Source organism: Hypomesus nipponensis, chromosome 16, assembly GCF_054491055.1.
Source record: "Hypomesus nipponensis isolate SF chromosome 16, ASM5449105v1, whole genome shotgun sequence".
NCBI classification, from domain to species: Eukaryota; Metazoa; Chordata; class Actinopteri; order Osmeriformes; family Osmeridae; genus Hypomesus; species Hypomesus nipponensis.
The window spans coordinates 3,824,390-3,847,500 of NC_140376.1; the positions used below are offsets into that span (position 1 = coordinate 3,824,390).

The 23,111-nt window shown below is 51.2% G+C and overlaps 3 protein-coding genes across 7 annotated transcripts in view; 1 reads left to right on the forward strand and 2 right to left on the reverse strand.

The window, feature by feature from the left end:
- The first annotated feature begins 48 nt into the window (after window positions 1–48).
- Window positions 49–1,365, forward strand: LOC146254430 (protein NCBP2AS2-like). The gene is made up of 2 exons (XM_084675886.1): window positions 49–159; window positions 463–1,365. Exon 2 carries the CDS (start codon window positions 503–505, stop codon window positions 812–814), a length of 312 nt encoding a protein of 103 aa, XP_084532012.1. The 5' UTR covers window positions 49–159; window positions 463–502; the 3' UTR covers window positions 815–1,365.
- Window positions 1,366–2,999: 1,634 nt separating this feature from the next.
- meltf (melanotransferrin) lies at window positions 3,000–9,544 on the reverse strand. The gene is given in 17 exon segments (XM_084675448.1): window positions 3,000–3,147; window positions 3,259–3,451; window positions 3,593–3,780; window positions 4,002–4,069; window positions 4,173–4,326; window positions 4,446–4,640; window positions 4,775–4,871; window positions 5,004–5,155; window positions 6,635–6,794; window positions 6,908–7,092; window positions 7,320–7,387; window positions 7,722–7,830; window positions 7,833–7,871; window positions 8,106–8,291; window positions 8,622–8,721; window positions 8,898–9,052; window positions 9,496–9,544. Coding segments are annotated over 17 exon segments (2,166 nt in total). The 3' UTR covers window positions 3,000–3,079.
- Window positions 9,545–11,480: 1,936 nt separating this feature from the next.
- dlg1a (discs large MAGUK scaffold protein 1a) overlaps window positions 11,481–23,111 on the reverse strand; it is a 70,559-nt gene continuing 58,928 nt past the window's right edge. For 3 of the 5 annotated variants that reach the window (XM_084675527.1, XM_084675525.1, XM_084675524.1), the window contains 10 exons: window positions 19,989–20,156; window positions 18,128–18,194; window positions 17,531–17,546; window positions 16,269–16,310; window positions 15,546–15,596; window positions 15,259–15,360; window positions 14,936–15,108; window positions 14,194–14,303; window positions 13,858–13,949; window positions 11,481–13,623 (listed from right to left, as the gene is read on the reverse strand). In XM_084675527.1, coding sequence (XP_084531653.1) covers window positions 13,517–13,623; window positions 13,858–13,949; window positions 14,194–14,303; window positions 14,936–15,108; window positions 15,259–15,360; window positions 15,546–15,596; window positions 16,269–16,310; window positions 17,531–17,546; window positions 18,128–18,194; window positions 19,989–20,156 — 928 coding nt within the window. In that variant the 3' untranslated portion in view covers window positions 11,481–13,516. The remainder of the gene's footprint in view (window positions 13,624–13,857; window positions 13,950–14,193; window positions 14,304–14,935; window positions 15,109–15,258; window positions 15,361–15,545; window positions 15,597–16,268; window positions 16,311–17,530; window positions 17,547–18,127; window positions 18,195–19,988; window positions 20,157–23,111) is intronic. The other 2 variants (XM_084675528.1, XM_084675526.1) reach the window with 1 other exon arrangement.

Consider the following 23,111-nt stretch of genomic DNA (forward strand, 5'->3'; position numbering starts at 1 on the left):
CGGAAACGAGGACTAGCGACTAAACTGCGTTCGCAGGATGCGGAAACACGCATGGCTTCTGTCATCTAGTCCGGTCAAAATATGAAACCGACTAGGAACGAAAAGTCATATTACGTTCTGCAATGTCATAACTCGGTCACCCCGGTGAACCATTCAAAGGTAAATTGATGTTTGGATCATGTTTGTCCGAAAAAAACATTCACACACCAATCCGGCATCTAATAGCACTACTTGTAAGCTTTGGAATTGTAGCATACATTGTCTGGAATAAAATATGATACACGCGGTAGGCTATGCTTTTATTCAACGGTAGATTCTTAGCTAGCCTAGCTACTGTACTGTACAATCAGTGGATAGGTGTACCTAGTTAATAATAGTAGGAAGCAGAATTCGCTTGGATAGGCTACCTGCCTTGTGTACGTGTGACATGATTAAATAACACTGGCATGTTTCTCGTTACAGGGGCGAAGTGTCGGAGGTAAAGGACCTTTATTGTACAAAGATGGGCATCATTCGTCTGTTATTCACGTTGCTAAACAATCCTCGAGTCATCGAGAGGCTGGCTGATTCTCGTCCCATTCGACGTGCAGCTCAGATCACAGCCTTTGCCATCACCAAGGCACAGATCGCGGGGAAAGACGCATCTGCAAAGATGCTGAAGTCGGATACCCTCCGCCAGGTACGAGAAGAAGCCGGTGGAAGGATCCCCCGAGGCGTGGGCGATATAGGGTCCAGATTTAGGAGGGTGCGAGAGACATTTGTCAAGGAAATTAGAGAAGGTTTCAGAGACGCATCGAGGCAAATAAAGAAATGAAGTTGAAAAAATAATGTCCACTAAACCATACAGACTTTGTCAAGGACCTCACTGCCTATTTTTAAGCCTCAGTCCCATTGATGTGACAGACTGTTCACAAGTGAATCAAAGGAGTGAACGAAAATGGGTGCAAATGATACAGCCATTCGAAATCGGTATTTGGCAACATTATATGTTAGGTGTGGTTAACAAGTACTGTAGACTTGACAACACTTCTGTATGCTGTACTGTAATTAAACAATCAACCACACCATTTATACCCACCTGCCATGCACAGATTGCACACACACTGCTTTGTCCTTGATGGCTGTAATACAGCTCTTAACCAGTTCCACTGACTGGGTTGACTAGAGATATGGCATGTTCCGAACTGTTTGCCAAACAGTTGAATTGTTCATCCCGAGGTTGGGATAATTGAATTATAACTATGTGTTACGTGTGAACTGAACCCATAACTTAATAAAGGTTTATTGTTGCCATAATCTGAGATGCATCCCAACCAAGTTCTACCAAAGGAGATGGGAATAAATAGAAAGTAGCATTCATCTCAACTTGATTACTGACCTTGTAGTCTTTGGCATACGTCCAACTTAACAGCCTATAAAACAGTGTCCTCATACTGCAGTTACAGCATGAAACCCCAAGAGGAACTTTTGTCTGTCTGTCATCATGTTCAAGCACACTGTAACCCTGTGACCTGTTTCATTATCAGGCTATAAACGGAAACACCACAGCACGTAGTTATAAAGACACAGTGTCCCAATGGCAGTTGACAGGATGTAAGATAACAGCATGGAGACCCATGTTCCAACCATAGAAGATTAAATAAAAGACCACATAGGCTTTTTTATATGCTGATATTTAATAAGAATAGCAGAGAAAATACTTAAAGCAGTATGTAGCTATACTTCTGCAGACACACTGGCCTGGCAACTAAATATTAGTTACATATTTATCATTTCATCAAGATATTGCTACGACTGTTAAGGCAAGCAGTAGTTCTGACAGAAATGAGTCAGTACATATACACTGATATGGTACCTGAGCATCATAGTAATAAATACATCTCTCATTAAAATACACATTAAATGGAGCAGACATGATCAGGACAGGAACATGGGTTAGCATGAGAGCATGCTGAGATGAAGACTGTGTGTTTGAACACTGTCAACGCAGAAGCAGCAGGTCAGAATTGGGGCACATTCTTATGACATTCTTAAGTGGGGTTATGGTTCATTTGAGACCATTTCAAGCATATGTTTTGTCCATTCAATAAAATGTTCCACTTTGACACAAAATATGTTCCATATGAAAACCCAGACGGATGTTTCTCGTCATTCTATGTTCTCCCCAACGTGAACGGAACTGCCGACCTACACGACCTCATGTCTGGAGCCACAAGCTGGATCCAAATAAATGAATATTAAAACTGTGCCTGTGATTAGCGGTAATTCAATTCAGAGCTAAGAAACAAGTAAAAATCGAAGTGCAAAGGTTTCCTTTGATTTTTCTATGTACTACTTGGGGAGAACAAATGAAGACAACCACCTGTTGACAAAAATCCCGCATTACACAAACACAGACCGTGTGGTCCCAGTGCAACACTAATGCATATTCACTGATATGGCATTAGCTCATAGCATGTGCAGGGCACGGCATATTCCCAGATATGGCGCGTGCCCGTTAAAGTAGTACAGTAGTCAGTGTAAAGCATGAGAAAGCGACTCCAAAAAGACACAAAGAACACTGTATAGTAAATTATGTAACAGGCAAAAGCATATGCACTGATATGGCAGTCACCCTCAGTGATGCCATCGACGAGTCATCTCTCTTACTGAATGGGTTCACCCCGCCCTCTGGTCCAAGGGTCAGAGGTCATCACCAAAAGTCAAAAAGTAGCTTCAACATGTTGTCCCCCCCCCCTTAATCATTTACACCCACAAGTGCAAGTTCATCTAGTAGAGTAGTCAGCAATCACTGTAAAAGACAAGACGACATGCTCAAAATCACTGTTGGTGATTGATGCGCAGTTGAAGAGTGGTAGGTGATAAACAGAGATGGGACTGGAGGGCAGTGGGTGGGTGGGTAGGGCGGTTTGGGGGTGAGGTGAGGAGGGCGGGGGTTAGGGTGAGGAGGGGATGTGGCTGGGGCGAGGCAGGCTAGGGTGAGGAGGGGTTGAGGCTGGGGCTGTGGCACTGGTTGGAGCTGAGGGCAGAGGGGACGCGAGGTCAGGAGCAGGGGAAGAAGGCCTGGGACTAGACGTTTCTAGGCCCAGAGGAAGGAGAGCGCAGAGCTGAACAGAGCCAACAGCAGCAGGAAGGCAGAGGACCTCACTGGGGGCAAACAACATCAAGAAATCACTGAACCGAATGACCTGAATCTATCTGGAAGAGTGGATGTCAAAGCAGTGTCTATATGTCATTGTTTGTGGGAGTGTGGCATACCTATACTGGAGGAGTTACACTCCATGTTGGTCAGAGAGTGCATATACTCCTGCCCCAGCCAGTCCTCGTAGGTCTTCCTGTCGGCCACACCAATCAGGGCAACGGTGGAGTCTTTAAAGATCAGGTCGGTTCCTTCATAGCCAGTCGAGTCAAACATCCGGAAGCCTGGGCCTTCGTCATCTTTAAAGTAGCCCTGAGAGCGAGAAAGTGAGCGAGAGCATGTTGTCATTACAGAACACTCGTTAAATGTCTGACTTTATGTGTGGATGATGAAAGTGAGGTTGCCGCCCCCCCCCCCCCCCCCCTGGCTGTGGGCAGGATGGTACAGTCCTACCTGGGCTCTGTCCAGCAGGCCGAAGACAACATGGACGTTGGTGTCGGGTCGTACCATGACGGCGTGGGAAGGGACACGCGCCAGGTTGCAGTGCTGGTACTGAGTCACCTCCACCCTGGAGCCCTGAGGACACAGCAGCTGGAACTGGGAGGACTTGAGGTCCACTGCCCACGACTCCCCAGAGTTACCTGTCACGCGCAAGTTACACGTTTTGTTCAAGAGAAATATTGGGGTGCCTGGAGATGATCTGCAGAAAATTGTCCATGGAATGTTGCTTCCATGGAATGTTGCTTCCATGGAATGTTGTAGACACATACTATTCACTCGCACTACACGTTGTTCATTTACTCACACAATAACCCACTTGCACAGACACACACACACAGACACACACACACACAGCTTGTACCGTCAGTGTTTTGGAAGACTGTTGAGTGTTTGATGAAGGCCACGTCCCCTGCTCCTGTGGCTAGACACCTGGACAGAATGAAAGCTCTGGTCAGTCACACACACCTGTTCAGCTGTCCCCAGAGATGTGTGTGTGTGAGAGCAGGGCATGGTGGGACTTGATGTCCTTTACCTGAAGGCTCCCTCGTATCCGTCAAACAGGTCCTTGCCCTTGTCACATTTGTTCTGTCCGCTGCTGTCCCCTTTACAAAGGTCACACAGGTTGCTAGGGAAACCGGGCTGGTTGGCCCCAGGGACGCAGCTGCTCTTAAAGAACGTTCCCGCCGCTAAGAATCAGGGGTAAAAAAAAGGAGACAGTCAGACACACGATGCAAAAACTACGGAAGACCACGGTGCACCCCGCCCCCTCACACACATACACACCCCTCTCTCTCACACGCACTACCTTGAGGTATGTCGCACGGCTGGGGTCTGATAATACCCTTGTCCATCAGTGTTGCCATGGGAACATTCCAGCCGGCGGTGCGGCCGTAGCCCGTGTGGCAGGATCTCTTTCCCCTCAGGTCACCCAGAGTGTGGATGTCCCGGTTCGACTTCTTCACCACTGCCACCGAATAGTAGATACTACCATCATTGTCCCCTAGAGGGAGATGGAGAGAGATAACAAGAGAGAGAGAGAGAGAGAGAGAGAGCTCAACATAGTGATGAAGAAGGAAGCAAAGAGAGTGTTTTTTCAAGGATTATGGGTAATACTGGGTATCCAGTGGCTCCTACCCGTGTAGCTTTCTCCGGTTGCAGGAACTAGACCATAACTCTTCCCTGCTGTGTAGATGTAGCCCCCATCCAGAGTGATGGCATCGGCTTCTTTGTTCTACACACACACACACACAAACACACACACGCACACAGAGGCAACAGTTTGCTGTTTAACCCTCAATACAAAGCTGACTCGAGAGCATTCAGATGTGTCGCAGGGAAGAGACTCGATGCGACAACGTCCTACCTGGATCTTCTTCATGCAGTCTTCTACTGAGGAGCCGTACACACACTGGATGACAGGGCTCAGGTACTTGTTGTCCATGGCGACGGCCATGTCTGCGCACTTCTGCTGCTCCCCGCTCGACAGCACACACCAGCGCAGGCTTTCAGGGACCTCTGGAAACACACGCAGAGGACGACGTGGAAAAGACGGAGAAGATGAAGAGGCAGGGGCGGAGGAGGGAAGGAGAGGAGAAGGATGAGAAGGTGCAGAGGAGGAGGAGAGAAGGAGGAGAGGAGGAGGAGAGAAGGAGGAGAGGAGGAGGAGAGAAGGTGGAGAGGAGGAGAGAAGGAGGAGAGAAGGTGGAGAGGAGGAGGAGAGGAGGAGAGAAGGTGGAGAGGAGGAGAGGAGGAAGAAGGTGGAGAGGAGGAGAGGAGGAAGAAGGTGCAGAGGAGGAGGAGAGAAGGAGGAGAGGAGGAGGAGAGAAGGTGGAGAGGAGGAGAGAAGGAGGAGAGAAGGTGGAGAGGAGGAGGAGAGGAGGAGAGAAGGTGGAGAGGAGGAGAGGAGGAAGAAGGTGGAGAGGAGGAGAGGAGGAAGAAGGTGGAGAGGAGGAGGAGAGAAGGAGGAGAGAAGGTGGAGAGGAGGTGGAGAGGAGGAGGAGAGAAGGAGGAGAGAAGGTGGAGAGGAGGAGGAGAGAAGGTGGAGAGGAGGAGAGGAGGAGGAGAGAAGGTGGAGAGGAGGAGAGGAGGAAGAAGGTGGAGAGGAGGAGAGGAGGAGGAGAGAAGGAGGAGAGGAGGAGAGGAGGAGGAGAGAAGGAGGAGAGGAGGAGAGGAGGAGGAGAGAAGGTGGAGAGGAGGAGAGGAGGAAGAAGGTGGAGAGGAGGAGAGGAGGAAGAAGGTGGAGAGGAGGAGGAGAGAAGGAGGAGAGAAGGTGGAGAGGAGGTGGAGAGGAGGAGGAGAGAAGGAGGAGAGAAGGTGGAGAGGAGGAGAGGAGGAGGAGAGAAGGTGGAGAGGAGGAGAGGAGGAAGAAGGTGGAGAGGAGGAGAGGAGGAAGAAGGTGGAGAGGAGGAGAGGAGGAAGAAGGTGGAGAGGAGGAGAGGAGGAGGAGAGAAGGTGGAGAGGAGGAGAGGAGGAAGAAGGTGGAGAGGAGGAGAGGAGGAGGAGAGAAGGTGGAAAGGAGGAGAGGAGGAAGAAGGTGGAGAGGAGGAGAGGAGGAAGAAGGTGGAGAGGAGGAGAGGAGGAGGAGAGAAGGTGGAGAGGAGGAGAGGAGGAGGAGAGAAGGTGGAGAGGAGGAGAGGAGGAAGAAGGTGGAGAGGAGGAGAGGAGGAAGAAGGTGGAGAGGAGGAGAGGAGGAGGAGAGAAGGAGGAGAGGAGGAGAGGAGGAGGAGAGAAGGTGGAGAGGAGGAGAGGAGGAAGAAGGTGGAGAGGAGGAGAGGAGGAAGAAGGTGGAGAGGAGGAGAGGAGGAGGAGAGAAGGTGGAGAGGAGGAGAGGAGGAGGAGAGAAGGTGGAGAGGAGGAGAGGAGGAGAGGAGGAGGAGAGAAGGTGGAGAGGAGGAGAGGAGGAGAGGAGGAGGAGAGAAGGTGGAGAGGTGGAGAGGAGGAGGAGAGAAGGTGGAGAGGAGGAGAGGAGGAGGAGAGGAGGAGAGGAGGGCTCACCATTAGGATTACAGTCCATGGCTCTCAGGGCGTTGTGGTAGACGTCTCCCATCCACACCGTAGGATCCTCAGAACGAGGTTCCAGGAACTGCGTGGACGAATCACTGAAGAGCAGGTTGGTACCTTCTACTGAGGAGAACATGGAGAAGCCAGACTTCTGCTGCAGGCGGAAACAGTACCCCAACACAGGGTTAGAACTTAGAACACCAATTCAGGAACCAGGACTCGACAGACAACCTACACCAAGTCAAAGTGCCTATAGAGCCTACCCACCAGTCCATCTTTCAACATCTGGTAGACCAGGGAGCTGCTGATGTCGTTGCGGACCACGATGCCACGGGCGGGAACCCTGACCAGGTGGCAGCGCCGGTACTCTGACACGGGCATCCGCGTCCCGTCTCGGCACAGCAGCTGGTAGTCGGAGGAGCTCAGGTCCTGGGCCCAGACGTCCCCGTTACCTGAGACAGAGCAGTGGTCATGAAGGGTACCTGTGTGCCCTTCTACCCCATACTGTCTGTCCGTATAGCTCTCTCTTTTTCTGTCTGTCTAACTGCCTGTTTCTTTGTCCGTCTGTCTATCTGTTTTTTCCAGTTTTCTTTGTCAAGTTTTCTCTGGCTCGCTGGCTGGCAGCCTGTTTCTCTCCTCGCCTCGTCTGTCTGACTGTTGCAAAGGAAGATCAGCATACCATCAGTGTTCTCTGGCACAGTTGTGTGTTTTACAAAAGCCACCTCTCCTGCATCCTCAACCAGGCACCTACATGAGAGAGAGAATAAAAGACAGACAGACAGACAGAGAGGAAAAGACAGAGAGAGAGAGATAGAGAGATAGAGAGAGAGAGAGAGAGAGAGAGAGAGAGAGAGAGAGAGAGAGAGAATTAAAGAAAGAAAGACAGACAGACAGTGGAGAGTCCAGAGAGTGGAAGAACAAGTAGTAAAAGAGTGAGAGGAGAAACAGACCACAGAATATTGGAAACAAATCCTACAGGTGGTGTCCACAGTATGTCATGCGTGTATGTGGTATGAATGCATCTGTGCGCTTGTCTGTGTGTGTGTTCATGTCTGTGTGTGTGTTCATGTCTGTGTGTTACCTGAAGGCACCGTTGTAAGCAAAGTACTTCTCGTCCGTGGTCATGTCACACACGTGCTGCCCCGCCCCGTTGCCCACGCACAGCTTACACAGGGAGGGGGGTCGTCCTGCGCCCCCGGGATACAGCTGGCATTGAAGAAGTCAGCCACCCCTGGAAATACACACACACACACACTTCATATAGACTGGTTGTGTATGTGTGTGTGAGTCTGCTTGTGTTTACCTGTGTGAAACACACTTGTGTGTGTGTGTGTGTGTGTGTGTGTGAGAGAGAGAGAGAGAGAGAGAGAGAGAGAGAGAGAGGGGGGGGAGAGGGGGAGAGAGAGAGAGAGAGAGAGAGAGAGAGAGAGAGAGAGAGAGAGAGAGAGAGAGATGGGAATCCTACCCTGAGAGATGTTGCAGCCCATGACGGACATCTTGCCCTGGTCTATCAGGTAGCCCAGGGGCATGTTCCAGCCGGCTGTGCGGCCCTTGCCTGTGTGGCAGGTCTTACGGCCCCTCAGAGAGTTGATGTTGATGCTGGGGTTCGCCTTCTTCACCACGGCAACAGCATAGTACACAGTGCCCTCTCCTGCGGAGGTCAAGGTCAAGGTATCAGAGCTGAGGGGTTAAACTGAGATCGTATGACTCGGCACATATCAGAAAGAACCGACTCTAAGTATCTGATGAAAGGTCTGGTTTAGGGGCATGGTTCACATGAGTCAAAATGAACATTTGACGATCAATAAAATAAAAAAAATCACCTCTCTATCATGAGTTCAAGTGAGTTGTAAACAATAAACCTGGATATGAATCAGTTCACAGTACTGCCTGAACTGTGTCGCTCTGTGTGTGGGTTCAAGGTTCCCTAGAGGCTTCCAGGGAACAGAGCCACCTGATAAGGCTGATAGGAGCTCCTTACCTGCATAGTCGGACTCCCCGGCTGCAATTTTGAAAGAGGCCGTTTTCCCCAGTTCGTAGATGTCCTTAGAGTTCACGGAGAAGGCGTCCACTTCGTTCCCCTATGTAACCAGAGAGAGTGGTGGTTATGTCGGACCGTTCAGTTCACTCGCAGCCTAATACATCACCTGTGTGTGACGTTTAAAAAAACGGTATTTAAATATTCGTAGTCATTTTATAATGATCAACTAACACTTTTTCTGAAATGGATCATAAATACCCCCTCTGCTCCGCTCACCGTGATTTTGCGCGCGCATTCCTCCACCGTAGTTACGGTGACGCATTTGAGCTCCGGACGAATTGAAGCTCTCATGAAAGCCTCCGACATGGCGTTACATTTCTTCGCCTCCTCTGTAGAGATGGTGCACCACCGTATACTGGTCTGGCCAGCGGCTGGAGAGAGCAATAACCCGCAATTGAAGCGATTAAATGTAGGCCTAATGCAATAACTTAACTCGTGAACAACTACCACAAGGTCAATGTAGCCTACTGTATCCACAATACCCCTGAATCCTCCCTTAATAATGTATTTCATTTTCTATAGCAAAAACCTTTAAAAACTGCCCATCAGACTGAACCTTTTTCATTACCTGAAAGGGGTTCCCTAAAGAAAAGTTAACATTATTACTAAGGGTTCTCTCGTCTTATATTCTATATCCAAATGTTTCTATCTAGTTACCATTATTTTGTACCAAATGTTTTTTATCTATCCTACAGAAATTTGTTTTAGAGTACATTATTTATTTGGCTAGTTATTTAATCAAATTTTCTTTGCAGAAAATGTTTTTATAAAACAGTTGCTAATTATCTATTCATAAATGTAAAACATTTCTTACCAGTTTGCAGTAACATCAAAAAACAGCCGACTAGAATCCATATGGCCATGGTGATATCACCCTGGTGCGTAAATGCCTCACTTGCTGTTCAATGCTGGTATTTATATCTGCCTGACCTCTGACTAAAGCTTCAAAGTCCAAATGCCAAGACAAAATCCGGACGTCGGATGTGAATAACGGTTTTAGTCTTTATTTACTGCTCAATTTTGAAATTCACGTGGCGTTTCTTGGTCGCCTGTCTTTTGTAGTTGGTGTCGCTGATGTGTTTACCCCGTGATCCCACCGTCTACCTGAAATGACACGTCCCTACCATCAGTACATGGCCGGTAGCCAATACCAAAACACTGAAGGCATTGACTGGAGAAAGTTAACCCACCCTCTGCTGACCTGGTGCTTTTCCACTGTCAACCGCTTCTGGACCTTTGCGTCTTTCTTTTTCATTCGCAGATAAAATTACCAATGTTCATTTGAAAGATGACGCCCGCGTTTTTGGGATATTGAGAGTGTAGGTCGACTAAAAACCACCATGTAAGTATGAGAAGACAAGGCAGAGGTGTTGTTAAGACTCTACTGGGGCACAGACCCCTATTCACATCCCTTTTTTTCTTTCAAGCTTGCTGCGCACAATGCTTAACCCACTATAAAACAGTTCAGGGACGCAACTTTGATTTCAGCTTTGGCAGGGACATCAATAGTTTGATAATCAAAACAAATTCCGCTATCATTTGGGGGGGACAAATCCTATTTTTCCCAGGATGGGGGGGGTAGAGTCCCCCCCTGGGATTTCTGCCTATGGGCCTATCATTTATAAACTTTCTTTAGTTTTGTAATGTTTTCTTAGCCTACCGCAATTCTGACTTGTGTGCCGAGTCCGACACCTGGACTTCTGTGTGGGTGCTGCTGTGGCTATTTGGCAAGCTCAGAAGAGACAAGATAAGATAAACATTCGTCTCACAATGGCAAAATTTGGGCATTGCAGCAGCAAAGTGGACAGAAGTATACATACAATTTACAAAATGAGTACGAGATATTATAAAAAAGATTGAAAAAAAGATAACAACGGTTGCATATGGAGACCAAATAATGTAAATATTGCACAGTAGTTTGCATTTTAGGTGTGTCCATGATTTATTGTGGTTGAGTCCTGTGTGTGTTTGTGTGTGTAGAGCAGTGCTGGGTGTATAGTCTCACAGCAGCAGGAAGGAAGGACCTGCGGTACCGCTGCTTCACACACTAGGGTGAAGGAGCCGGTCGCAGAAGGAGCTGCTCAGTGCAGAGACAGTGTCCTGCATTGGATGGGATTCATTGTCCACCATTGATGATAGCTTTGCTACCATCCACCTTTCTCTCACCACCTGCACTGTGTCCAAGGGGCGTCCGAGGACAGCGCCGCCCTTCCTGATCCGTCTGTCTAGTCTCCTCCTGTCAGCTGTTGACATGCTGCTTCTATTTTTTTCAGGATTATCAATCTAAATGAATGCACTGACTAATAAAGTTAATTGTTAACACGCAAACTTTAGATTTTACTGGGGCACAGCAAGTTTATACTGGAGCATGTGGCCCAGTAAAAAGGGACTAATGACGGAAAACTGTTGGTGATTCTGTGTACCACAGGACATCAACGTTATGTTCTCAGTTTCCCTTCTTTGTCATAAACTTTATTACACCTGAAGCATAATTCCAGCATCAGCAATCCCCGTTCTTTTTTTTCTGTTGCTTTTTGTGCTTTGGCACATTTCCTTTTTACAACTTCTACCAGGAGGATATGAGGGTTCATTATCCGGATCATATTTTTTTTATCTTTTCTTGTATCTGACCTTTACAACTCAATCCACATTTTATCGTTTTTTATTACATCCTTAGTGTACGTATGAACCGTATACCCTTTACGAATGTGTGTGTGTGTGTGTGTGTGTGACTTAAGTACTACCTCACAGGGAGGTTACGTTAGTCTTGCTAAAGAAGAGTCCCCTTACCACAAAGACTTCTGATAAAACAGTTTATTGGCAGTTCTCTTCATAGGGACAGACATGTGGAAGGAGACAGGACGTGTTATATACATAGTCATACAGGAAGTAGAGGTGTTTCAGAGGAAGGAAGCAGTCAGATAGAAAACAAACAATCATCTCCGTGTGTTGTTGGGTGGTGGGGGATGGGAGGGGTCCAGACAGGAAGTGACCTGCCCTGATGACACCCCCTGCTGACAGCTGGGTCAGTGGTGCTTTAGGGCGCTTGGTCAGAACTTCTCTTGAAGACACAAGCCAGGGACAGACTTGTCGACATACACAAACACATGCACGCGCGCACACACACACACACACTCCGTCTGGCTTTATGTGGAAGCTTGAAGATATGACATGTTGTTTCAATCCTTGGCAAACACACTGACCCTCAACCGCTTCTTCTCCCCTCTCTTGGTTTTCCTATAGTAACGAATATTGCTTTAACCATGCACATCACATGACACAAAGAGCTGACGCAGCCGTCATGAGATGGACGGAGCAATAAAGGGGGATGGAGGGAGGGGTAGAGGAGAGCTAGCTGTGGTGGTTGTCCACCGCTGCATCAGTAATACAGGCTAACCCAGGTAGCAGGGGTGAAAGGTCATACTTCGATGTTTCATAACCCCTGGCCCCGCCCACTGGGTCCCCGCCCAGCCCCCTCCAACTGTCCTCCCTCCCTTATCAACCAACATGATCAAAAAGGGGAAAGTAAAGGAAAATATAGTCATATTCATATTTATATATATATTAATATTTATAATATCCTTTCCACGATGCAAAGAAAACAAGTTCCCCAGATGCTTTTAAGTCTTTTTAAGTAAAATTCCATATAGACTTTCGTTATAACAAAATAGGAAGTCGACTGAGCGCAATCATTCAAATCTCAGTGTACAATAGAATCTCTCATGTATTTCTTATTGGGCGCTTCGCCTCTCTCCAAACACCTGGATACTGGAAACAGACGGCGACTTTCCTCCACGGAGGAAAATGTCCCTGAGAGGACAAAGGAGCCAGGGACAAGACCAGGGCAAGTCCAGCCCAGGGACACACACAGCTGTCCCTCTGGGGCGTATGGGGCCTCTGGGGCTTCAGTCTGGCTGGGGAGAGGCTGTGATTGGATGGAATATGAGAGAGAGAGAGCGAGAGAGAGAGAGAGAGCGAGAGAGCGAGAGAGAGAGAGAGAGGAAGGGACCGCCCATTGTGCTGGAGTGAAGAACCGAACCTCAACACTCACTGAACCTCGGGGCGGTTGAACGCCACAACACGCACGCGTGTGTGTGTGTGTGTGTGTGTGTGGACTGGCGGGGAGAGACACAGATGAGACACACAGATGTTGGTGTGTTTCCGACACAGGCAGGAGGATTACAGGAGCCACCAGACATCCAGACGTGGATGGAACAAAATCATACCGCCCAAAAACATGCTCTTTAAAGCTATAACGTGCAAAAGTTAGCCTCTTTGTGTCACTGTTTCTTTACAAACCCCTACATGAATGCATTTACTTTCATTAATATGAAAAAAAACAACAACAAAGAAAAAACAAAAACATAATCATACAGCATATATATTACTCCTAAATCATTTTCCTTAAACATTAAGGAAGTGTACCATATTCATCTCCCCCAATCAGATGGTCAGACACATAGCCCCTCCCCCTGAGCAGTGACAGGTATCTGATCCAGAGCCCATGTAAAACACCAAAGTCACACCTGACCACCACGATTAGCGCGAGTGTGTATAGGGCATGTGTGTGTGTGTGTGTGTGTGCACATGTTTATATGACAACGTGTGTCCGATTTAAGTGATCATCGTTGCAAACACTGCTGTGTCTACTACGAAGTGAGACGTGCAGTGTACTGGAGTGTGTGACTGTGTGTGTGTGTTTGTGTGGGTGGGTGTGGGTGCGTGGAGGGCGAGAGGGCCAGTGACCCACACCGAGCCAGGTTTGTAATAGAAAAACAAGTGAAGCCAGAGAAGGAAGAATAGACAGTAAAGAGTCTCCCCGAGTCTCTGTCCCCTCACAGCTTGTCCTTGGAGGGGACCCAGATGAAGGGACCCGACTGCTCCTCGATGATCTGCTTCACCAGCTCGTACACCTCCTCCAGAGAGTCCCCCTCCACCACGGCTGGGGCGGGGGGAGGAGGGAGGGGAGATGAAAGGAGGATCGGCCGAGAAGGAGGGAAGAGGATGTGAGGATAAAAGAGAGGTGAGAATAGAGAAGTGGAGAGGAGGAGAAAGAAAAAGGGGGGGGGGGGAGGAGGAGGAGTGGAGTTCAATCCCAGCTGTGCAGTGGATTATTCTAAGATGCGTGCACGGATGTGTACAGGATTTGTGTGTGTGGAGCGTTTGTGTGACTCACCAGTGAAGTGCTCGGTGAACTCCAGCTCTAGCTTCAAGGCTCGCTCAAACGTCTTCCTCCCCTGTTCTTCAGTTAGTCTCTTATTCATCTCCCTACAGAGAGAGACAAGGAGAGAGAGAGAGGTGGGTGAAAAGAGGAAGGGGAAGGGATGGAAAGGGAGGGAGAGCCAGAGATGGCTAAGACACTTGCTCAAAATATGGACTGTAACATACCAGCTCTCAATTCTATATCTTCCAAAACTCAAACCCCCCCCCCCCCGCCCAGGCTTGTTCAAAGACCCACACCCTCGAGACGGAGTCAAAGAGTTCCGTTGGAGAAAAGTGAGGGTGAACTCACATGATGTTTTCTATGGACCGGGGTTTGATGAAGATGGCGATGGGGTGGAGCTGGGCTAGCTGGAGGCGTCTGATGGCGTTGCCCGACACGTCCAGGATACAGTGTTTACCCTGGGAGAGAGAGGGAGAGAGAAGGAGGGAGAGAGGGAGAGAGAGAAGGAAGGAGAGAGACAGAGACAGAGAGGGAGGGATAGAGAGACAGAGAGGGAGAGAGGGAGGGAGAGAGAGAAGGAGAGAGAGACAGAGAGAAGGAGGGAGAGAGGGAGAGACAGAGAGGGAGGGAAAGAGAGAGAGATGGAGAGAGGGAGATAGAGCACGAGAGAGAGAAAGACAAGAGAGAAAGAGGGAGAGAGGGAGAGTGACGGAAAGAGAGAGAAGGAGAGGGGGGAGAAAGAACGAGCGAGAGAGGGAGAGAGAAAGAAAGAGTATTACAGACATTGCAGCACAGTCATCCTGGTATCTCCACCTCTCCCTCACCTCCCCATCCCTCCTCCTTCCCTGCTGTTCTCCTCCTCCTCCCCTCCGCTCGGTTTCCTCCCTCCCTCCCTCCCTCCCTCCCTCCCTCCCTCCCTCCCTCCCTCCCTCCCTCCCTCCCTCCCTCCCTCCCTCCCTCCCTCCCTCCCTCCCTCCCTCCCTCCCTCCCTCCCTCCCTCCCTCCCTCCCCTCCCCTCCCCTCCCCTCCCCTCCCTCCCCTTTCCCTCCTCCAGTCTCTGGGCTCCCCCCCTACCCGATCTTCGCCTCACCTTGTCGGCCACCTCTTTGACAGACAGGACGCTGGTGCCGTACAGGTGGCTGTTGTACTGGCCCGCCTCGATGAACTTGTGCTCCTGGATCTCCTTCTCCATCAGCTCCCTGGAAGCCATGAAGTGGTAGTCCCTGCCATCTACCTCGTAGTCCCGCTTAGGGCGCGTCGTGTCTAAACACACACACACACGCACACACACACACACACACACTGAGAGCTGGCTTGAGGACCCTGATGCAGTCGAGGAACCGCTGGGCGAGATGGAACACAGAAACCCTGTTCTACGGGAACAGGAACCCCAGGCAGAGAGGAGTTACTCACGGGGAACACATGATCCAAACTTTTCAGGAAACTCTGAGATGAGGTCATCGTTGATCCGGTCTTTCATTGGTCCGAGAATGATGACAGGGCGTGTGTAGTTGACTGGGGAGAGACCAGGGAGAGAATCTGCTGTTACACCTGCTGGCCACCAGAGGGCGTTACTCCCTCAGTAAAGAACCAACAACATTAAACATCCAGAAGGAGTTTGATATTTGAGGCACATAATTAAAACATTTCCTCATGTAAATAGAACAGGGTGTGTCCTGTCAGAAGTGGGAAGGGCTTACCTTCCTGCTGCATGACAGGCTGGTAGGTCAGGGCGCCCTCCTCCTGGTCACCTGACGGAGAGAAGACAGCGTGATTGGACAGAGGCGTGGTGTGCAGTGAAGCAAGTGCTCAGCATGCTGCATACAGTGTGTGTGTGTGTGTGTGTGTGTGTGTGTGTGTTAAGATTCTGCTTTGGCCAGCCAGTTGTCATGACGGGGTGAAAGAGTGGGGCTCAGCTGGCTGAGGATCCTGAAGCAGCTGTTTATATGAGAGAGAGGGATAGAGCGAGGGAGGGAGAGAGAGAGAAAGAAAGAGAGGGAGAGAGAGATGGAGGGGCAGAGACAAAAGGTCGAAAGAGAGAAATATAGAGAAAGAGGGAAAAAAAAGAGGGAGAGAGAGAGAGAGAGAAGAGCGAGCAGGCACTGCACTTTATCCAGCAGCCCGAGGGAGAGAGGAGAGAGAGAGAAGAGAGAGGGGGGAGAGAAAGAGAGAGAGTGAGCAGCAGAGTAGGCTGCAGAGGTAGAACCAATAGCTGTGCAGATGAAAGCATGTGCACACTCCAGCTTTGTAACTCACAGGATACTGGGAGCTATACAGACATGCTCAGTACCACACACACACAAACACACACACAGGAAAAGATAGAGAGAGAGAGAGAGAGAGATAGAGAGAGGAGAGAGAGAGAGAGAGATAGAGAGAGAAAGGGGGAGGGAGGGAGGGAGAGTCGGAGGGATGGAACTTACGGCAGCTACTCTCACTATCGCTGGCATTAGAGGTTACATGCTCTGGAAGTGACAACAGAGGAGGGTCAACACATCAACGCACACAACACAAAACACACAGATGCTATTGCACTGAGACAGACATACATAAATACACATGGAGGAGCACTATTAACCAGCCCACGCTAAAGGAAGACAGGGAGCAGATAGGGACCTGCCAGCAGAGGGCAGTGTGAGCAACATCCTGGAAATAAGGGTGTGGACGCAGCGCTCTCTCTCTCTCTCTCTCTCTCTCTCTCTCTCTCTCTCTCTCTCTCTCTCTCTCTCTCTCTCTCTCTCTCTCTCTCTCTCTCTCTCTCTCTCTCTCTCTCTCTCTCTCTCTCTCTCTCTCTCTCTCTCTCTCTCTCTCTCTCTCTCTCTCTCTCTCTCTCTCTCTCTCTCTCTCTCTCTCTCTCTCTCTCTCTCTCTCTCTCTCTCTCTCTCTCTCGCACTGATAGCAAATAGCCCTTTCAACATTTACTCAGAGTGATGAACGTCATTGTGGGGGATGAATGTTATCACTGGGACTGCACACTACACCATCACCCCCCCCCCCACCCCCCCACCCCCCCCCCCCCCACCCCCCCCCCCCCCACACACACACACGCACACACACACATCCCCATTGACAGGCTAAACAATGCTGCTGCCTCCTGTCCAAACAGCAGCCCTGCCATTGGCTCAGCTGGGCTGTGGTGGGCTCTGTCACAGTGACTGTAGGATGGGGGTGAGGGGCCCCACTGTTCTGCTGTCCACCCCCAACAGCCTGAGCTAATTAAGTGGCTGCCATTGAACACGGCTGCCACACAGGTGAAACTGTGTTGAACCGTGTTCAGGGGAAGCTGTGTTGAGCCGTGTTAAGGTGAAACTGTGTTTTGTCGTGGTGAGCTGTGCTCAGGTGTGTTCATGGGTGTTCAGATGAAGAAGTGATATGGTAGCAAGGGTGGAGGGGGGAGGTGTCTCTGAGAGCCAGGGGGGTGGGGGGGGATGGGGGGCTGTGGGGGGGATGGGGGGCTGGGGGTGGATGGGGGGCTGGGGGGGGATGGGGGGCTGGGGGTGGATGGGGGGCTGTGGGTGGATGGGGGGCTGGGGGGGGGTGGGGGGCTGGGGGTGGATGGGGGGCTGGGGGGGGATGGGGGGCTGGGGGTGGATGGGGGGCTGGGGGTGGATGGGGGGCTGGGGGGGGATGGGGGGCTGGGGGTGGATGGGGGGCTGGGGGGGTGGAGCTGTGAAGAATGTCTTACCTTTGTCATCAGAGTCCTGAGAGGGAGTCACCACAGGGGAAAGCACACCAGAGACAAGAGACACACTTGTTACTGGGGCACACACAATGTGTCTGTGTTTGTTTGTGCGCATGTCTCTATAAATAATAATCCATTAGCAGGTCTTGTGGCGCCTGGTGACTCATTCAGCAGCGCGTGTGACGGTGACAACACCCGCTCGACGACAGCCAGCGTGTGTGAGAGAGCGTGCCATCATATGACTACTGACTCACCAGTGCTCACCTCTGTGCAGAGGAAACACCTATCCATTTCACGAAACCGAGTGAGCACTTTGAGCCGTCAGAATATCATTGATTCGACACAGATGGAGCTTGGCATCATGTACATTTCTGAAAGGTCTCCACGGCAGTGAGAGTGGAGGGATGGATGGATGGAGGGAGGGATGGAGGGATGGGGGGATGGGGGGATGGAGGGAGGGATGGAGGGAGGGAGGGAGGGATGGAGGGATGGAGGGATGGGGGGATGGAGGGATGGAGGGAGGGAGGGATGGAGGGATGGAGGGATGGAGGGATGGAGGGATGAAGGGATGGAGGGATGGAGGGATGGATGCTCACTCACCATTCTCTCCTCGGACCTGGGGCTGGCTTTGGCCATCTTCAGCCGAGACCTCTCTTTCTTCTCTGTCCTGCATGACGGAAGGAGAGACAGGCCGTGAGACAAGGAGAGAGAGGAGGCCGAGAGGAGGGAGAGGCCAGAGGAGGAGAGACCAGAGCAGAGGAGGAGAGACCAGAGCAGAGAGGGACCAGAGGAGAGGAGGAGAGAGAGACCAGAGCAGAGAGAGACCAGAGGAGAGGAGGAGAGAGAGACCAGAGCAGAGAGAGACCAGAGGAGAGGAGGAGAGAGAGACCAGAGCAGAGAGAGACCAGATGAGAGGAGAGAAAGACCAGAGCAGAGAGAGACCAGATGAGAAGAGGAGAGAAAGACCAGAGCAGAGAGAGACCAGAGGAGAGGAAGCGAGAGGTAGCAGGGGGTAAGGGGAGGCTCCCAGCAGCACCTAGATGAAATATTAAACATCATCATGCCTTGAAATGAGCCTTGCTATTCTGAGCTGAGCGCTACTGTGTGTGAGATGCTCTCTGCGGTTCTCCAGTAACTGAGTGAGAGCCTGGCTCAGCTGAGCATGACTACAGCTGACAGGTGAGTCAGACACGGGGCTAAAACGGACCTGCTAGAGGAAATCACTTCTTTTTTTGACTGCGACCTGTAGAGGGGTGGGGGGGGGGTATTCACCAGGCAAAGAAGTGGGATGCATTTCGGGCATCGTTGTCTTTTTTTGTATTCTACGTTTTTGTGATTGTGAGTCTGGGACTCATCTTTACCGCATTCTAATGAGCCCCACGGCAACGGGTGGAAATTAAAGATGGGGTTTCATTTATTTTTATGAGGCCATTTATGCAACTTTTTCATTATTAAAGTTTCATTTATTTTATGCGACCAGTTAAATGTATCTCATCCCCACCCCGAAGTTAAATTATTCCCACTGTTGAGTCGGAGGTATATCCCAGTGACTACAAGCTGCAAATCACATCACCTTAAATGCATTTAAACAACTTCTTCTTGTTGTTTACTTCTGTAATATGCGCGAGTATTGAACGGGAGGGGGGGGGTTAGCCTGGGGTTTGAACTGGGAGCGGCTGAGCGGTTGGTCGCCCGTGCCAGGCAAGAGCAATCAAGGCCAGAGAGTTGGGTTGTGAATGAGGAGGCTGCGGACCTCTCCTCTCTCTCCTCTCTCTCCTCTCTGCTGCAGCACCTTTCTGCTGCTGCTAGTCCTGCCTAGCAGCAGGAGAGCAGGAGAACAGCAGGGGAGAGAGGGAGGGAGGGAGAGAGAGAGAGAGAGAGAGAGAGAGAGGGAGAGAGAGAGGGAGAGAGAGAGAGGGAGACAGTAAGAGAAAGAGAGTGAGAGGCAGGGAGTGAGGTAAATGGAAAGAGAAACAGAGACAATGAGAGGGAGATAGTGAGAGAAACAGAGTGAGAAAGACAGAGTGAGAGAGAGAGAATGGCGGATGAGTGAAAGAGAGTGACAGACAGAGGAGGAGGGAGGGAGGAAGGAAGGAGAGCGGGCAGGTGAGATGTTGCTTCTCACTTGTTCATCACCTCACCTCTCCAGCATATGAGATGACGAGAGGGAGCGAGCGAGGGAGAGCCGTGAGAGGGAGCGAAGAGAAGATAAAAAAAGAGTGATGGAAGGAGAGAGAGTGGGGGGGGGAAGAAAACCACACAAGAGAGAGAGATAGATCGAGAGAGAGAGGCGATAAATAAATAAAAACGGGAAAAATCGAACTTTCCGGGCCTTTGACAGAACCAGCGGTTCTCAATCCTTCTCACCTCTGTCACGCCGGCACACGAACAGAGGACGCTCCTTCTTCCCCAACCCTTATCCCCCCCCCCACCCCCACAGGCCCTCTCCACGACCCCTGACCTTTTCTTGCTGGGGATGACCCCGACCTCCTCCGCCTCGCCGTGCGGCGTCACCAGCCTGGCCTGCCACCACTCCTCGTCCGAGGTGTTCACCACGTGCAGGATGTCCCCGAAGCGGAACGCCAGCCCCTGGCCCGAGTCCCGGCCTCGCTCGTACTCAAACAGCGCTCTGGGGAGGAGCGACACACACACACACTGTGAAGAGCTGTCACACACAAACACACAGTTAGAGCAGTCCTACTAACCCACACACACACAGTTACACACAGAGTTAAAGCAGTTACACACACGGATTAGTCATACCAACACAGTCACACATACACACACAGGCACACGTAGTCACACACACAGGCACACTTTGAGCAGTCACACACACACACAAACACACAAACTGCAGATGCTTGTTTGCCATCCAAGTTTTAGTGTCAATGAATGGAAGGGTCTTGTCCATGTTCCCGTGACAGGTGGGTCTGCAAGGTCGAGGCTGGGGGAGAGGTCAAGGCTGGGGGAGAGGTCGAGGCTGGGGGAGAGGTCGAGGCTGGAGGAGAGGTCGAGGCTGGGGGAGAGGTCGAGGCTGGGGGAGAGGTCGAGGCTGGGGGAGAGGTCGAGGCTGGAGGAGAGGTCGAGGCTGGGGGAGAGGTCGAGGCTGGGGGAGAGGTCGAGGCTGGAGGAGAGGTCGAGGCTGGGGGAGAGGTCGAGGCTGGAGGAAGAGTCGAGGCTGGAGGAGAGGTCGAGGCTGGAGGAGATATTGAAGCCTGGGTCTTCCATACTGCCAGCGGGATCCAGAGATGAACACATCCGGTCCTCCCAATTACAGCTGCCAAATAAATACACTGCTCCCTGGAAAACAGCTGAGGACGGTGTTTTCTAGCCGTACAACCTGGAACCTTCTTTAGACTAACCAGTCCACAGGGATTCCACTCCCGTATACTAAGCAGGAAGTAGGGCACAAAACGTCTATGCGTGTGTGTGCGTGAGAGAGTTTTTTTGCCTGTGTGTGCGTGTGAAAGAGAGAGAGAGTGTTTCTGTCTGTGTGTGTTTCAGTGAGGGAACTAGAGCTGAAGTAACGACCATCCCCTAAAGTCTGGACCTCCTCATCCCTTCATCAATAAAACACCCCTGCACTCCTCCAACACTGGGGGGGAGGGGAGAGAACCGGGAAGAGAAAGAGAGAAAGAGATGGCAGAGCGAAGGAGAGAGAGAGAGGTCCATTAAGACGGGAAGAGCAGGAGAGCGAGCAAATACTCTGAACAGGAGAAAAAGGGTCTCTCTTCCAAGGCTGGAGTAGAAACAATTTTCAGCTGGCCTAATGAGAGCATTCTACCCCAGACTTGCTCCCATCCCAGTCATTAGGAGAGGCTCCCGGTGGGACAGGGCTCTGGGGGTCTGGGGGGGCAGGGGTCTGGGGGGGGGGGGGGGGGGGCAGGGGTCTGGGCAGGGGTCTGGGGGGTAGGGGTCTGGGGGGGGCAGGGGTCTGGGGGGGTCTGGGGTCTGGGGGGGGCAGGGATCTGGGGGGGGCAGGGCTCTGGGGGGGGGGGGGGGCAGGGGTCTGGGCAGGGGTCTGGGGGGTAGGGGTCTGGGGGGGGCAGGGGTCTGGGGGGGTCTGGGGTCTGGGGGGGGCAGGGATCTGGGGGGGGCAGGGATCTGGGGGGGGCAGGGCTCTGGAGGGGGGGGGCCTCAGGACAGCCACCTCGTCCAGGCAGTGGATGTGTCCAAGGCTCAGGGCTCACTGGCACCCAGACATGGATTCTGCTGGACAGGTGGCTCCATCGCTGGCTCAAGCTGTCACATCACATAGGCCTGTCTCTCTCTGTCTCTCTCTCTTTGCGTCTATCCCTGTACCTGTCTATGTCTGTACCAGAGCATCAACAGACACGCACACACGCACACACACGCACACACACACACACACACACACACACACACACACACACACACACACACACACACACACACACACACACACACACACACACACACAGGACACCCTGCTTGAGTGAGCATGTCTCCTTGTGTGTAAAGGTTACAGCCTGGCATCGTTCTGTCCTCCAATCCCCATCTCATATTCTCTCCTATCCTCTACCTTCCCTCTCTCCATTTACCCTCTCTCTTCTTCTCTCCTCCCTTCCTCTCCTCTCCTCTCTTCCTCTCTCCTCTACTCCTCTCTCCCCTCCTCTCCTCCTTTCCTTTCTCCTCCCTTCCTCTCCTCTCTCTTCTCCTCTCTCCTCCCTTCCTCTCCTCTCCTCCCTTCCTCTCTCCTCTACTCCTCTCTCCCCTCCTCTCCTCCCTTCCTTTCTCCTCCCTTCCTCTCCTCTCTCTTCTCCTCTCTTCCTCTCCTCTCCTCCCTTGCTCTCCTCTCTCTCCTCCTTTCCTATCCTCTCTCCTCCCTTCCTCTCCTCTCTCTCTCCTCCCTCCCTTCCTCTCCTCTCTCCTCCCTTCCTCTCTACTCTCTCCCCCACCTGCCCATGGGCACCTCACACCCCCAATATGTCAGCCAGCCACAAACACATCAAGTCTGCCCAATCATATGCCCAGCTCAGACCAGCTAATCACATTCTGGCTGGCTGGCTGGCTGATTACATTAGGACAATTTGGGACTAACAGAGAATGAAGATATGACGGTTAGCATGAAGGGTAATGGTACAAATCCTGTTTAAAACTCTTTAGCTGTATTGAATTCCGTTGTGGGAATAAGCCAATCCTGACCCCTGGACCCTCCATCCCTGACCCTCCATCCTCTGACCTCCAACTGTCCTCTACAGTGCCCGTAGTAAACTGTGACTTGAGCTGGCAGTTGGAGGAGATCAGAAGAAGGTAGGGAGGCAGATCGTTTGGGGGGTAGGTGACAGGGGTGAGGGGTGGCAGGGTGTGTGTGTGTGTGGAGGGGGGGGGGGGGGGGAGCTAAGCCCAAGGCACAGGCAAGGATGAACAAGGTCAGAACCCCAGGCGAAGGAACATGAGCTGTGTAAGCACACACAGACACACACACACACTTGACCTGGAGACACCTGTCTAAGAGCTTCCAGTGGAGAGGGGCGTCCTCTGTCTCTTTCCACTGTCTGGAGGATAACAGAGGAGCAACACAATGACTCGGGTGTCACTGGTACACACAGTGACCTTCTCC

What these genes read in the sequence shown, in the direction of transcription:
- LOC146254430 (XM_084675886.1), top strand. Translation starts at nt 503, where the DNA reads ATGGGCATCATTCGTCTGTTATTCACGTTGCTAAACAATCCTCGAGTC.